Here is a 16708-nt window from a genome sequence, read left to right as displayed (position 1 = left end):
TGAACTCAATCACCGCGAGGAAATCATGTGGTAGCAAAGGTCGAGGATCTAGTGGCTGTCACCAGGTGATAAGAATGCTCTTTTTTTCCACTTAAGAGCGAGTTAGAGGAGAAGGAAAAATAAAATCACAAAGCTGAGGACGCCTGATGGCCAACTCACTAAGGATATGCGGGCTCCCGAATCTTGCCACGTCCTTTTAAAAGGATTTGTATGTATCCGAGGTTGTGAAAAATGTGGCTGAGGTTCTGGATACTGTGCCTCCTAAAGTGACAGTAGATATAAATCAGCAGGTTATTGCCCCGATTGAGGAGAAAGAGGTGAAGATGGATTTGTTCCAAATGTTTATGACGAAAGCCCATGGGCCTGACAGCTTCCCGGCTCATTTTTCCAGTGCACTGAGACTTGTGTGGGGAGCAGGTAACCCAAGTGGTGCGTAGGTTGCTGAAAGGTGAGGATGATCCGGCCATGATCAATGACACAATGATTGTTCTGATTCCAAAGGTGGCAAATGCCGAGGAGTTAGGACAGTATAGGTGAATCAGCTTATGTAATGTGTTATATAAAATTGCTTCAAAGGTGGTAACAAACAAGTCGAAAATGATCATGCCAGAGATTACTTTGGAGGAGCAGTCGGCCTTCGTTCCAGGCCGTCTCATCACCGATAATATTATCACGGCATATGAGTGTCTCCATTTTATGAAGAGCAAGAGAGCCCGTGATCAGAGGTGTTGTGCATTAAAGATTGATATGAAGAAGGCATATGATCGCGTCGAATGGGAGTACTTCAAGGCCATCATGATGCGTTTGGGTTTTCACAGAATTTGGGTGGAGATGGTTATAAGGTTAGTTACGGCTGTTTCTTTCTCAATTTTATTTAACAATGAAAGATTAGAAAAGTTCAATCCCTCTCGAGGAATTCATCAAGGGGACCCGATCTCCATCTAGTTGTTCTTGATAGCAGCAGAGCGCCTTTCGTGCCTCATAAAATCTAGAAATCAGTCATCGGTACTCAAGGGAATTAAAGTGGCTCCATCAGCTCCATAGGTGAGCCATCTTTTTTTTTGCGGATGACAGCCTGCTGTTTTTCAAGGCAGATAGGGAGAATGCTCAGGAGATCCTTGATGTCCTCAACATCTACTGCCAGGCCTCGCCCCAACAAGTAAATATGGATAAGTCTTCTATACACTTTGTTAAGGGCTGCGACATGGTATACGGGAAGAGATCATGAATCTACTAGATGTTCACAATGAGTATCTGAATGCCAAGTACTTGGGGATGCCATCGGATGTTGGTTCTTCAGTTAATGGAGCATTCAAATATCTAAAAGACCGAGTATGGACAAAAGTGCAGGGTTGGCTTGAGCAATCGCTGTCTGCGGGAGGCAAAGAAGTGCTGATCAAAGTGGTGGCGCAGGCGATCCCTACCTATTCGATGTCATGCTTTACACTACCCAGAGGCCTATGCCATCATATAAATGGTCTTCTCCGCAGCTTCTGGTGGGGTAGTAAAGATGGTAAATGGAAAACATGCCTGGGTCGCGTGGGACGATATGACTAAACCAAAACAATGGGGCAGCATGAGCTTTAGGGACATTGAGCTTTTTAATTTAGCCTTACTAGCTTGCCAGGCGTGACGCATACTGCAAGATCCGACCTCTCTAAGTGCAAGAATCCTGAAAGCTGTTTATTTTGGGGAGGTGGAGTTTCTAGAGGCTGAGGTGGGAGGTTCACCCTCTTAGATATGGCGCGCTATTGGGGAAGGAGGTTTTAAAGTAGGGTCTAATTTGGCAAATCGACATATGGAGTATGAATTGGCTTCCAAGAGATGGTCTGCTTCGTCCCTTGCCGAGTGCTAGGACGAACCCACCACAAAAAGTAAGCGAACTCATCGATCCGACTACAACCTCATGGGATCAACAGAAGTTACAAATCTTTTTTACTCCCATGGTTGTGGAGGTAATATGCAACATTCCCGTCATCATGAGATGGCAGCAGGATTTTTGTGCCTGGCACTATGAAAGGAGAGGAAGCTTCTCAGTCCGATCAGCATACAAAATGTTAGTGGACGATAGGCAAAGAATAAGGGCCTGGCTGGAGGACAGATCGAGCACATCTGATGCAAGAGCAGCAGAAAAAAGAATGGTTAGCGATCTGGAAGGTTAACATACTAGCTAAAATCTGAGTGTTCCTGTGGCGGCTTGCGCATCACTCCCGCCCATCGGGTGATGTTCTTAACCACAGGAATATGGCAATGCAGAATTCGTGTGGAATTTGTGGGGAGCCTGACTCTTGGAAGCATGCACTCCTAGGAGTGTAATTTGGCAAAATGTGTATGGGCTCTTGAACGTGAGGAGGTAGTGGAGAACATTGGGACCATTCAAGAGAAGGATGCCAGGGGTTGGTTGATGGAATTGTTCTCTATTTTACCAGGTGATGACGGTACACAGGTAACAGTTACCATGTGAGCAATTTGGTATGCTAGAAGGACAGCGGTGCTTGAAAATTCTTTCCAGAGCCCTTTATTTACTCACAGTTTTGTGGATAGATTCGTGACCGACTTGGGTTTGACTGTGCCCCCAAGAGAAAAGAAGAAGCAAGCGCCGCGAGCGACAGTAGATGATGGTTACCTCCTCCACCTGGGATTGCCAACATAAATGTTGATGCAGCCGTTTCAAAAACTCAGAGCACTGGGTCGGTGGCGCCAGCAGCTAGAGATTCCAATGGGAATTTTCTAGGAGCCTCTGCGTTGACCACTATGTCAGAATCCCTAATTGCGGACGCGGATAGAAGCATATTGGAGACGAAATCATTTTCCCTTTGCAAATTTGTGTCACTGATGTGGTGTCATTGGAGACGCGATTTTACACGTCTGCAATAATAATCATTGGAGACGCTGGTTTACGCGTCTGCAATAACTATATTGGAGACGCAGTTTTATCTAGACGCGTCTCTGGTAATGCTAATTCGAGACGCGTTTTGTTTTCCGAATGCTTGGGAAAACATATTGGAGACGCGTTTTATAAAGACGCGTCTGGGAATTTTTTTTGGAGAAGCTTCCGAAAATATGCGTCTCCAATTAGAGTGTCTTCTTTGATCGTTTCTTACGTAGTGGGCACTAGCGGGTGCAACAGAACCAGAGATGCTGGAAGCCGTGGCATGCAGGGAGAGGGACTGGCTCTGGCCAGCGATCTCTGCTTGTAAAGGGTCACTGGGTCAGGATGGCGAGTGATTGCAATAATATTGTAAGAAGCTTCAAGGAGGAAGCGATGGGGATTTATGGCCATGTGATCTGGGACATCAAAGCGAGGCAGGAGGATTTTCTCTTTTTCGAGATTGTCCACGCGAACCGGAGTACCAACGTGGATGCTCACAGGCTAACTAGAAGCTCTATTTATGCTAGTCTAGGTAGACACGTTTGGTTTATCGATCCACCCTGATGGTGTTTGTAACTTCTATACCAGTGCGGGCCTATAATGGGCAGCGCTAGTGACTCAAAAAAAAGAAGAAGCAGTAGTATAGTGGCTGAGTATAAGGCCCATGCACATGCTGCATCATTCTTACTTTCTTAGTCTACAAGATACGCACTCCGTCGATCAGCATCGCCTGTAAGACAAACAGCTAGCTGGGCTGTTCAACTTTGCGTCCTCATCATGCATCCACACCATCCATCGCCTTATCTGCTGAGGAGACAGACGGCTTGTTGAGCAAGGTCCTAACGTGCCAACTAGCAGTAAATTTCTAGTGGGCCGTCTCTCAAGCCTGAGCCGCCTCGTGTACAGAGAAGGAGGTTGCTATCGTAAAAAGAGACAACCAAGCTCAAGATTAGCAAGGAATGGTCTCGGTTCTTATAGCTGCGTCAAGTTCGTATCGCCGGAGACTCACTAAAGATGATTAGTGATTGAGGGTACTTTTGGATGGACTAAAGTTCACTAGTACACAACGGACCTTTAGTACCGGGCAACTCCTTTTAATCCCGGTTTTCGAATGGGGACTAGAATTCCGGACTAAAGGTCAAGATCCTTTAGTCCCGGTCCAATAACCGGGACTAAAGGACACGTGGAAGACAAAAAATATTAGAAAAATTGGATCTGTACTATTAAAAGATTCCAAAGTATATATATATATATACACAAACTGACATGTGGGGCTCACATGAGTCGATTACACGTGGGTCACGATGGTATATATCTAACTTTAGGACCTTTTAATGGTACAGATCCAATTTTTTCAAAAATTGTATTATGCGCGACCCATGCATAACTTGAACTCGAGATATCTTGCCTCGCACGCAACTTCTTTATTACAAAAACTTGTATTATGCACGACCCATGCATAACTTGAACTCGAGATATCTTGCCTCGCACGCAACTTCTTTATTACAACCCCACCTTTACATCATATGTGACTTTGATGGGATGCCTTCCTTTTATTTTAAATTAACCCATGAAGGACCCTTCAGTCCTGGTTGGAGCCACCAACCAAGACTAAACACCCTTTTAGTCCGGGATGGAGCAAACAACCGAGACCAAAGGGTAATTCTTTAGTCCTGGTTAGAGCCACCAACCGGGACTAAAGGATGAATTTTAAATCCCGGTTGGTAGCTCCAACCGGGACTAAAGCTCCCTGCAGCCCTCTAGCTATTGGACCCACTAAAGCCTTCATTAGTCCCGAATACGACGGCGACCATGACTAATGTGTTGGACCGAAGATCCTTTCTGGAGTAGTGGCTGAATGATAGATGTTAGCACCTACTTGTATTCATACAAGTTTTTGAGCCTCTTAGCTAAAGTTTAGCCTATCTTATTATTAGCACTTCTGTTTGGATAGACTAGTTTTAACGTTTAGCAATTTGGGGTATTAGCACTTGAATCCATACACCTCCTGAATTACTTAATTAAAAGGACATCGTAACCATTAGACAATATTTAAAAGCCTGTTTAGTATGCATCACAAAAATATTAAGAGAGATTATGTACGGTCACCTTAGCATATGTGTACAGTAATTTTATTATTTTTTTCTAACCAGAAGAAGTTATATTGATACACTTAATTTTGGTTGAACAAAAAATAACCCTAGATGTACATGAAATGCAACAAAAAAAATGATATATTCTCAATTAGATCAATTCTTGGGTATCTCTCGCTCCTTTAAAAACAAAATTTTAGGAATTCCGGAGGCTGCATGCGACAATGAGCCTTCAACAGAGTTACAAAATCAGACCAAGGCGAACCATGAACACAATAAAAATAGATGGATTTTTCTATTAATATCCAGGCAAATCAAATTTCATTACCTCTTGATCAAAGCAAAGCATTCATATCCATGGATTAAGGAATCACAACTAAAACATGCTTTGAGACATCGGTCAGCATGCATCATACCCACATTTAATTAGTACAACCTAGACGTAAGTTGTAACTAACAGATGGCATGGTTTATTTGTAGAAAAATATATATGCTCAAACAACGGAATAACTACATGTCACCCAAGGCTGACATTGCACCAAAATAAAAGACATTAATAAGCCAGTGGTGGTTCGCTGACTGCCAGTGGTGGTTCGCTAACCGCCTGTGGTGATTCACTGACCGCCTGTGGTGGTTCGCTAACCGCTTGTGGTGGTTCGCTGACAGTGCCATCATTGTAGCCACCCCAAGTAGCTCCATTGCTGCTTCCTGACCCCTTGCCAAAACCACCGCCAAATCCACCATCATGACCACCACCCCTTCCACCTCCGCTTCCTCCACTATTGGCGTCGCTTGAACCATATGGTCCATTGCTGTAGGCAGAACCTTGCCCATTTCCTGAACCATCACCATACCCTTGGCCGTTGCCAAAACTTCCTCCGGAGCCACCGCCGCCCCCACGCCCATTTGCATAGGAAGCCCCATTACTGTAAAAATCACCGGAGTCACCATGGCCTGAGCCAGATGCACCCCCTCCTCCGTGACCTGAGGCATATTGATCATAACCTTGCCAACCGCCACCACCAGAACCCTCACCAGATCCACTAGCAGAAGAAGTACCCTGAGAAGTACTATCATAGGAATTGCCGGAGCCATAGCCAGATCCAGAGCCTGAGCCATAGGCGTTTCCGGTTCCGCTACCGCCACCCCCACCTCTGCCTTGGCCATCAGCAGTGGCATGGTTTACCACCCTAATAGCATTGGTTATTCCAATGCTTAACAGGACAATAAGAGCAGCAGCTAAGAGCTTACCGGTAGCCATGGCGAGCTAAGCTAGCTAAGCAGCAGGTATATGGAGGGAAGAGGGAAATATGAGATGAAATGCTAATGGGAGGTTCGATGGTTATTTGTAGTGCAGGATCCGAGGCCATGCATGGTTGCAGTATCTTAAAACCTTGATCTTTTGACCATGCATTAATTTGTGATGATGCTTGAAGATCCCTTCATGGGCTTCGTGGACTGATTTGTTTTTGAACCACGGGTTCAACTTGGAAAGAGATTAGCTGCTTGCTTGGTCTTTAATCATGCCTTCCTTTTGTACCTTTTTGTCTTCTTTAACTTTGCGTATGGTTTCAATGCCCTTTTTTCATAGGAAGATTTGTGTATGTATCATACTTATTAAGGTGGAAAGCTCATAACGTTTTGCATATTTGTAACTTTGTACATATGGTGGATGACTCAAACATGTATATTATTTGTCAAGTGAACCAACTTGCTAGTGAAGTCGGTGAATTGCCTAGGTTCACAGCGAACACTAGTGTAACAATGGGCGACGACCTGAGTTCAAAATGTAACATTGTGCATTCTATACAAAATGCACCCATCCTGTAGTTGCAACCAAGAGATTACACCAATTACAACTGCGAGAACAAATCAATTGCTACTGGTAGAAACTGATTGCAATTCGGACACGAACATGTTGCAACTGAGACCGACCCGGATACAGTTAGATGTGAACTAGTGGCATCACGAACTGACCGAGTTGCAAATGGACACAATCCAATTGTACCTAGAACTATCACAATTGCAACTGTGAGGGTGAGTGCATTCTCTGTAAAACATACACCCATCTTGCAGTTGCAACAGAGACTACACCGGTTGCATCCAGGAGAATAGACCAACTGCTACTAGAGGGAACCGAATACTCCAACTAGAATGGTGTCCACAGAATTGATTGGAGTGCCGCCACAAAGAATTTTAGATCATGGTGACGCTATATTAGGTGTCAGAGAGAAGAAAGGGAGGAAGAAACTGTGTCTCGTACGAGATCCAGTTTCTATGAGAAAACCAATGCATCACCATTTATCTCCTACAGGGTATAAAATTTTGACGGGATTATTATCCTTCCATCACCGTTGTGTCATGCTGAGTCGTCTCTCAAATTTCTTAGTACATGTCCAGTTGTTATGGTATCCGTTGTCGGCTCGTGTACATTTGTTGCACTTTCATTATTCATTTTTTGGGAGAAGAGTTATATATATTAATAAGATAGCACAGTACATCCCTAGAGTTTTACAAGAAACACCGTGGAAGAACAGGAAACTACATCACAGCACCCACCATAATGAGGCAAGTCTCTGAGCTCCAAGCCACCAGCGACGAGCAACACGACCAGATCGATCAGCCTTCCTTCTCCATGAACGACTCCAAAGCATGTATACGCCGCATGAACCAGCGCCTGGACTCTCCAGCACGCATCATAAATGCGGAAAGAATATCAGCCGCCTTCATGTAGAAATAGGAAGAGGAAGAGCAGTCCACCGCTGCCGACGAGTAGGCCCGAAGTCCAGCGTTAGTGACCAAAGCAGCGACGCAGAAGGTATGTATAGCAGTGCAACGTTAAAAGAATAACCAATAATTAAAAGGGAAAAGAAAAACCAAAACCATTTTAGTAAAAGAACCAACCCTAAAAGAATACTATAGGCACGTTTTAGTATCGGACTATCAGTCCATCGACCTGGTGTTGTGTTTTCGTGGTGGCGACTGCGAGGCAGCCTGTTGTGTTTGGCAAGGCTCTAAGACTGGCTCCAGCCGGAGCCCCACCAAACGGGGTCTTCATCCTTAGCTCCGACTCCAGTGCCACGCAAAACTCGCTCACTAGAGCACTTTAGCGTTGGTAGAGCCACGAAATCGTGGCTCCATCCGGCTCCGAGCGCTCCACAACGCCAGTTGCCAGCTCTGCCCCCGGCTCGTGGGGAGGAGGATGGCCGGTGGGACGTCGTCGCGGCGAAGGGAGGTTGTGCGGCGGCGGCAGCCTGAGGCGCGGTAGGGCGAGTCGGCGAGAGCGCAGGGAAGCAGAGCGGCTGATGCGAGCTCGCCGCGGGGGCAGCCCGAGGCGCGGCGGAGCGGGGCCAGCAGCGGCTGCTGCACCGAAGGCTGAGCCGCCGGCGGCACGAGAGGCCTACTAGGCCTAGCGGCAACTGGAGCCGAGATGGACATGGGCCGCCGTCCTGACCTCCGGCCTAGGGGGGCGTGCTTCTTGGAGGTGAGCGTGAGGGAGGCCGGCGGAGAGTTGAAAGTGATCGGGTGCTCTAGCCTAAGAGGGGGAGGGGGTTAATTAGGCACTCTAAAAACTTAGACCTATGGCTCCAACTAGTTTGCACAAAACTTAAACTAAAACAAGCTATCTAGATGTGCAACTATGGTTGTTCTAGTGTGAAACCCCTATCCCAAAAGAGTTTAGCAACCTATAGCCTTTTCTATTCAAGAAACTACTCTATAAAAGTAAAGGCATATAAATTGCTAGTATGAAATGCGGAAGCTTAATGAGCGGGATAGGAGATAGCAAACTCTTGACGCAGGTGTTTATCCCGTGGTTCGGTTAGCCATAAAGGCACACCTACATCCACGTTGTTGTAGCACTCACTAAGAGTATTGCTACTCGGCCACCAAGTCTCTTCAATGAACACAATCACGGTCACCTTGGCCCCGGGTTCCACTAAGGAGTTTCTCCACGAAGGATGGGGGTCTCCACGTCCCCCGCACAAAGATGTCGTCGCCGCTCCACACCAAGTCGGAGGGTCGATGACGTTACCGGCGAGCTTCAAAGCTCCAAGGTACCGGCGCACCAAGCTCTTGTTTTGGTTCACTAGAGAACCACAGCACAAAGGCTCAAGGCCTTGCAATCACACTCACTAAGAGCTAACCTTTACACAACACTCTCAAAGTGTGCTAAGGGCTAAGGATATGATCTTGATGCTCTTGTATAGCTTGGAGATATTCTTGGGTGTGTGTGGGATGTCCAGCAACTCCAGCAAACTTCAAATGGCCGGGGTGAGGCGTATATATAGGCCACCAAGTCTTGTAGCCATTGCTCCAACGGTCAGCAGAAAATCTGCGTATCATCGGATGAACTGATGCCTCTATCTGGGGTAGCGTCGGTTCATCTGGTCACTCTAATACCCGAAGTAGCCGTTGAACTCCTGACAGCTGACACAGTGACCACCGGTTGAACCGATGCTTTCCCGTCGGTTAAACCGGTCACTCGCAGCATTCTCCTCTTCTGCTGACGTCATTACACCGATGGTATGCACCGATACTTCACCGGTTCAACAGGTGCTGAAAGACTTGGCTCTTGCGTGACTTGCATCGTCTCTGGAACACAGTACGCCCAATGCACCGATGTCCCTTTTTGAACCATCGGTTCATCCAGTGCCTATAAGCTGACTTGGCTTCGATTCCCTTCTACACCAAAATACCATGGCGTCGGTTTTTTCGACAACCATTGGATGCACCGATGCTCATGCGTCAGTTCTTCCGGTGCCTAACTTTGCCTATCTTCTTTTTGTCTTTGTCATCACTTGAACCTAAAAGCCTGAGAATGGTCATCTTAACAATCATATTAGTCCCATTGATTGCGTTGTCATTCGATCACCAAAATCACTCGAAATTGCATAAATGGTGCCATGTTCATTACAAGAGTGCTGTGGAGGCATGGACGGAGGCGCATGGAGCAGAGGGGGCGCGAGGAAGGTGACGAGGACAGGGAAGGGGAGTGAATCGATAAGAGTAGAGGAGGGGGGGAATGAAAAGGGAAAGAAAAGGAGAATAAGAGGAGAAAAAAGGAAGAGAAAGAAAAGGAAAAAAGAAGAAAAAAGCAAGAGAAAAATAAAGAGAAGGGCAATTTAGACATTTTACAACCTCAATCCAACCGGTGAAGCTGTTTTGCCAAACGTTTTGTAAAACGGCTCCAGCTCCACCAGAGAATCCGCTCCACCAGAGGAGCCGGAGCTCTGCCAAACGTGCCCATAGTGTTTATCTAGATGTATATATAACATAATTTGTATATCTAAATTTACCAAAACGAACTACGATTTAGAACGGAGGGAGTAATAACCAATGGCACTAGTCCCGGTTTGTGAGTACCGGGTCCGGATCCAGTACTAAGGGGGTTTTAGGAGTCACATTCTCCATTAGCGTGTGACGCTAGTTACGGTGCTTGTAAGTACGGTGGTAAGAGGTTTCATGTGATGCGGACCGAATAAACAAGGCAGAAGAAATCTTTCATCCCTTCGCAGCTGCACTAGTCGAGACATCCTTACCTATTCTCTCTCTTTCGGAGCAGGTGAGGTCTAATGACTAAACTACCCCGGATTAAAATAAAGCACATGTTGTTAAAATAAACGCTCCAGATAAATTGCAGTGGGAGGAATCAGTAGTTCCTTTCAAGCACCGTAACATCTCTCTAAGTATTGAGCAGCAAGATGCCGAGAATTCTCTTGTGCGGCAGCCAGCAGTATTTGACTGAAGCCAATTTTAAATTGAGGGCACTCTGCCTTCCGTTCCGTCCGTCGTTGACGACTAGCATGCAAACGCGTCCCAAAAGCAGCTGTTGCGGCTGTTGCCAACATCTTAGCGTGGCGGCAGCTTGAGCTCGTGAGCGCCCACTACGCTATCTGTTTCTGTGTGTCTGCAAACGGCCAAATGAAGGGAGACTTTCAGGATAAGCGAGACAGCTACACACATGCATACACGCTACCACCACCATAACAATGCATGGGATTATAGTTGGTCATTCGGACCGCCCGCCACAGCACGGCATGCGCCGACTTGGCCCGGCATGAGGCCCGGCCCGATTGGCCCGATTTAGTAATCGTGCCGGCCCATGTGCCGAGGCCACGGCCTAGGCAAGGCACAAAGGCCTGTTGGCCATGCCGGATGGGCCTGAAATCCTACTTGTGCCGTGCTGGCCCAAGGCTCGTCAATCTTTTTAACACATCACAATCTCAAAATTTCACCGTCTATCTCAATTTCACAAGCAAAATGATTAAATTTTCACAGATTAAAACTTACACATCCAAACTTTCAAACATACACATCCAAAAATTCAAACAAACATATTGAGAACAACATAGACTAAATTGAGTTGTTACTATTTGCTGCATCATTAAAAACCTTTTGTAGTTAATACCTCCCACCTCATGAGGAGAGAACCCTATAAAGGAAAAGAGTACTTGTCGGTAACCCATCCCCAAATTTCTCCGGGCCAAGCACGCTTAACCTCGGAGTTCTTTGGAGACCGGCTTCCGGAAAAGAAGTTGCAACTTGTTGGTATGAGTATCCTATTAATCCTATTAAGCCCTGGGTCGGGGTGTCACATGCTCACCCCCTTAAGAGACCGACATCCTCGTCGATCAATCCCAAGCCAGAAATGTCCTCTCTTGGCCACGTCCCGTACGTCCAGTGCCAGCAGCCCATGTGCCACGTCCGTGCGTCCAGTGCCAACGGCACATCCCTGATGCCCGTGCACTGACCCGCCACGCGCCCGTGCACTGACCCGCCACGCGCCCGTGCACATGCCGGTGGCATCTGCGCCCCCACGCGCCCGTGCTCATGCCTCCGCACTTACGCCCGTACGTGCCCGTGAAACCGCGAGAGTCGGCTCTTATATCATTCTGTAACATCCCGCCTCCCCAAGGCCGGGCCCGCTTACATCTGGCTGCTTTCTAGGACATAGACTGTACTCACAGACCAACACCAGTCTTTTCTGCACACTTTGTCCTCACTCGTGCGCACCCGAGAAGAACTTCCCGGTCGGTCACCCATCCCCAAATTTCTCCGGGCCAAGCACACTTAACCTCGGAGTTCTTTGGAGACCGGCTTCCGGAAAAGAAGTTGCAACTTGTTAGTATGAGTATCCTATTAATCCTATTAAGCCCTGGGCCGGGGTGTCACAAAAACTGTCTTTGGACCAAGCACCAACGGAACCGACATCCAGGAGGGATCAGGAGCGTCCATCTGAAAGCGGTGGCCAGATGGCAACACCCCCAGGCTGGCCGGCCTAGGGGAGGCTCCCCGGCCCCACTTGTCAGCCCAGTTATTAGGGCCGGACCGGACCGGCAGGTCCAGTCGGTTGAATCGGTAACCGAAGACTCCGTCAGTTCGGTCCACGTAAAGAGATCAGTCTGCAAGCGAACCGAGCAATATCCGATTGAATCGGCGGTTTTTACGGAAAACCGGACGGTTTTTATTCAATTGAACCAAAGAAAACTGGCCGTGAGCCAAGCCAGGGAGAGGAACACGAGGGAGAGGGGCGCCTGCGGGGTATTAAATGGGCAAAAGTGGGCGGACAGGGGATTTGAACCCATATGCTTCGTTTCCAGCCATGGAAGTTTCCAATGCACCACTTTGTGCCGTGTGTTGTATGCTTAAACTTAATCTATTTGAACCGTTTTGAACCGTTGGTTCAACCAGTCTGACCAATGAACCAGTGAACCGAGCATGCTAGCGGTTTGATTGCCGGTCCGGTCCTAATAACTATGCCTATCAGCCTCTGGTGATGCCCTTTCGCCTGAAGTCGAAGCCAAGCAAGGGTAACGTACACCTGCAGTACCGGCCTACCGACCTTGAACTACTATAAATAGGCATCCCATCCTCACTTCTAACACACACCAAAAGTAGTTCTCTCTTCTCTCATTTCTAGAGTAGGTTAGTAGTTGGGAGTTAGAGTCGAGTCGAGCTTGTCTCCGGGATCCGCAGTCGTCATCGGAGCTTGGTATAAGCTCTTGTATCTTTTCCTTTGACTTTATTATTATAAGTAATCTTCTTTATTTACTTCGAGTCAGCTTTACTTTCTGCAAGTCGTTATTTACCATTCCGAGTACGAGTACTTGTCTGCGGAAGTATTTTACCTCTAGTTCAGTTTAAGTTATACTTCTTGTTTGTCAGATCTTGTCTTATGGGTTTTCTCGCCCGGACTAGTGAGCTCAAGTTAGTTTGCTTGGTTGAGGGGGATTTCTTTGGAAGGCCTCAAGAGAAATCTTAGTACCGAGTGGAGACGTGGTGTCTGATTTAGTACTAGCTAGAAAGTGTGTTCCACCCCACGGTATCACAGTGGTAGTCGGCAAGTGGTGACAGCCTTGTCAGATCTTTGTAGTCCACCACGTTTGGGTGTTTTCATAGCAGTAGTTGCCAACTGTCATTGTACTCCCTTCTCATCCCAATCTGAGTCCTTCTTTGAGGCCGCCAAAATAAGCTCAAGGTTCTCATCATCAAGGAAGAAGCTTAGGTCTGTTCTAGCGAGGCTAGCTCGGTAGTTTAGAAGTGTATCAGGTGTACTTTCTCTCTTGTTGTCCTCCCAGCTGCAACCTCTCTAAGGTATAGAGTTTCCTGTGTTAAACAATCATTGCTTGGCCATTTATCCTATCATTTTATCTGGCTTACCCCTACTGAATTAGTCGGTCGATATAATCAATAGAGGTTGTCACTACAATTTACGATATACTTTACCATAGTGCTTCCCTAAGGATTTTCATGATACCCCGGAATACTCTGTGGTGAAGTGCTATACCAGTGATTCTGTGCGCTTACGAAATACCATTTCATATTGAGCATAAGAGACACCAACAAGTATTTCTGGCGCCGTTGTCGGGGAAGCAATTGGCTAAGTTATCGTAGAATTGTGTGATAAACTTTACTATTTTATCACCGCTAGTTTTAGCGGGTTTACCATTGTGCTCTCTCTCTCTCTCTTCTGATTGATGCAGAGCAGTGCATGGCCAGTTTCAATCTATCATCAAACTTCAATCCGAATCCAGAAAGAATTGGGAGAACTGTGAGACGCCGCGTCGTCCCACCTCAGAAGAGACTCACTTGGAATCCCAGTTCATCCACTTTAGCAACACCCATGGCTAAGACTCTTCGTGAGTACTCTGTCCCATCCAGCAGCCACATCCCTACTGGAATGAACAGTGACCAAGGCAATGATAGCTTTGAGCTCAAGTCTGGACTGGTGAACTTGGTTCAAGCAAATCCTTTCTGCGGTAAGGCATCTGAGGATGCCAACGCTCATCTCCAGAATTTCCTGGAAGTGAGTTGTACCATCAACCACAGAGGCGCTACGATGGCTAACGTCCATCTTTGATTGTTTCCAATAAAGCAGACTTCGCTACTTGGGATGTCTGTTCTAATGCATTCCTGACCAAGTACTTCCTAGTGGGCAAGACGAATGCCATTCGGAGCAAGATCTCCCGATTTCAGCAACTCTCGGATGAAACCATACTGGAAGCCTGGGAGAGATTTCAGGAATACATCGCAGCATGCCCACACCACGCATGGAAGAATGGCTGATTATTCAGAGTTTCTTCCATGGCCTGAACATGCCAGCCTAGAATCACATTGATGCAACATCGGGTGGTTCTTTTCTGGCGCTCGATGTCACTGGAGCGAAGGCGCTGGTGGAGAAGATTGCTGCCAACCAGAGTTGGAAAGGAGATAGGCAGCAGCCCCACAAGGGAATTCACCATATCGGTAGTGTCGATATGCTCGCCGCCAAGATGGACCTTCTCATGAAAAGGCTGGAGTCTCCGCACCAGGAGGCCAACCAGATTATGGAATCTCGCATGACATGTGAGACTTGTGGAGAGATCGGACATATGGGCAACTCTTACCCGCTCACTCAGGAGGAAGGGAATTTCGTTGGAACGAACAATTCCAACAATTCAGGATTTCGTCCTCAACAGGGTTGGAACTCCAAGCCCAACCTCCCCTTCAGCCAACAGCAAGGTATGAACTTTAATAACAATTTTCAACCTACATTAAAAGATCTAGTGTACGGCCAAAAACAAATCAATGACAACATTAGTAAGAAATTTCTTGCTAATAAAAAGATTTTTGAATCAATGGCCGCGCAACTAGAGGGGCTCAATTCTATTATTAAGAATCAACTGAGCTTTAATAAAATGATGGAAACTCAAGTAGCCCAGTTAGCCTCAGATTGTCCTAACACTAACTCAGAATAACTGCCCGGGCAACCGGAAGTCCCCCCGAAGGAAAATGTTAGTGCGGTGACTACGCGGACTAGTAAGTCCATGTAGGAGCCACCATTTCCTAAAGATGCAAAATCTCGACGGAAGACCTAAACTGCTAGCAATACCTCTGCTGAAGACGAAGAATAGGAGGAGGCCGAGGATTCCAACACAACTGCTGCCAGGAAGCAACTATGGAACCCCCTAAAACTTTACGGGAGTACCACGATACAACTACCTTACCATTTTCGGAATAGATAAGGAAGCCAGTGGTCGACAAACAATTCGGCAAGTTCGTCGCAGTAATTGAGAAGCTTTATGTCTACATACCGCTTCTAGACGCTATGCAGGTTCCGATGTACGCCAAGTATATCAAGGATATCCTTGGAAAAAAGAGGACTTTGCCCACCACCGAGGTCGTGCAACTCATAAATGTGTGTAACGCAACTATACTCGATCCTCTCCTGGAGAAGAAGAAGAATCCAAGATGCCCCACGATCACATGCTCAATCGGGAGGCAACACTTCACACACGCTCTCTGTGATCTAGGAGCAAGCGTCAGCATCATGCCCAAGGTAGTTCATGATAAACTTAACCATCTTGCGCTTTCTCCTACCGCCATGTGCTTGAAGCTAGCGGATCAATCGGTCTATTATCTAGTGGGGATTGCAGAGAACATTCCGGTGAGAATATGGAATTTCTTCATCTCTGTTGATTTCGTCGTTCTTGACATGGAAGTCGATACCAAGACCCATCTTATCCTTGGGAGGCACTTCTTGAGCACGGTGAATGCTCACATTGATGTGGGAGCCGATAAAATCCAGCTCAACATCAATGGGCAGATGGAGAAGTTCGCCTTCCGACTGAAGGTCGAACAATGCTCCTAGGTCAAGACAGTCAACTGGTGAAAATCCAAGAAAGAGCTGGAGGAGCCATCAAACCCATCAATTGATGCCCTCGTCGAATTCATAGAACGTCTACAACTTCACGATAAAATCAGGGTGCATAACCACAGGAACGCGAAATGGAGGATCCAGCGTAAGAAATTTTTGGAATCGGAGAAGAAAGAGATCGAAACAAAACCCGCCACGAAGAAAGTATGGCGGAAGAAGGTTTCATCGTCAGGAACTCCATCAGGCGATGACAACAACACCAAAGGTATGGAGAGTTGAGAGGACCTTGATGTCGCCTAGAGGGGGGAGGGGGTGAATAGGCGTACCTACAAATTTTCACTCAAACGCAGCGGATAAAATTCACTGTCTGCCAAACCCGGAACTTCCGGGTTTCAAATTCGAAACTTCCAGATTTGGACTATTCAGTAGGTGAACTCTGAACCCATGTATGAATCCTAGTCTCCGTTAAGGAAGCTTATATCGACCCCAAGGTCAAGCTATCTCCTCCTTCCACTATATGACCATGCGCCCTCGTGGCACAAGATCGGTGCTGCAACAAACTTGCCGCTGCTCACCACATGTCCTTGGGAGCTAGTCGTCGACGCC

The 16708-nt window shown here is 46.9% G+C and overlaps 1 protein-coding gene and 1 non-coding gene across 2 annotated transcripts; both read right to left on the bottom strand.

The window, feature by feature from the left end:
* Positions 1-5300: 5300 nt before the first annotated feature.
* Positions 5301-6263, bottom strand: LOC120689673 (glycine-rich cell wall structural protein 2-like). The gene has a single exon (XM_039972034.1). The coding sequence runs from the start codon at positions 6224-6226 to the stop codon at positions 5519-5521; it is 708 nt and encodes a 235-aa protein (XP_039827968.1). The 5' UTR covers positions 6227-6263; the 3' UTR covers positions 5301-5518.
* Positions 6264-14413: 8150 nt separating this feature from the next.
* On the bottom strand, positions 14414-14519 carry LOC120693572. The gene has a single exon (XR_005683034.1). It is a non-coding gene; the product is annotated as a small nucleolar RNA R71 (small nucleolar RNA).
* Positions 14520-16708: the final 2189 nt, after the last annotated feature.

This window comes from Panicum virgatum, chromosome 9N (genome assembly GCF_016808335.1).
Source record: "Panicum virgatum strain AP13 chromosome 9N, P.virgatum_v5, whole genome shotgun sequence".
In the NCBI taxonomy this organism is placed as follows: Eukaryota; Viridiplantae; Streptophyta; class Magnoliopsida; order Poales; family Poaceae; genus Panicum; species Panicum virgatum.
Note: the sequence above shows the minus strand (reverse complement) of the source record. Positions and strands in the feature narration are given on the sequence as shown.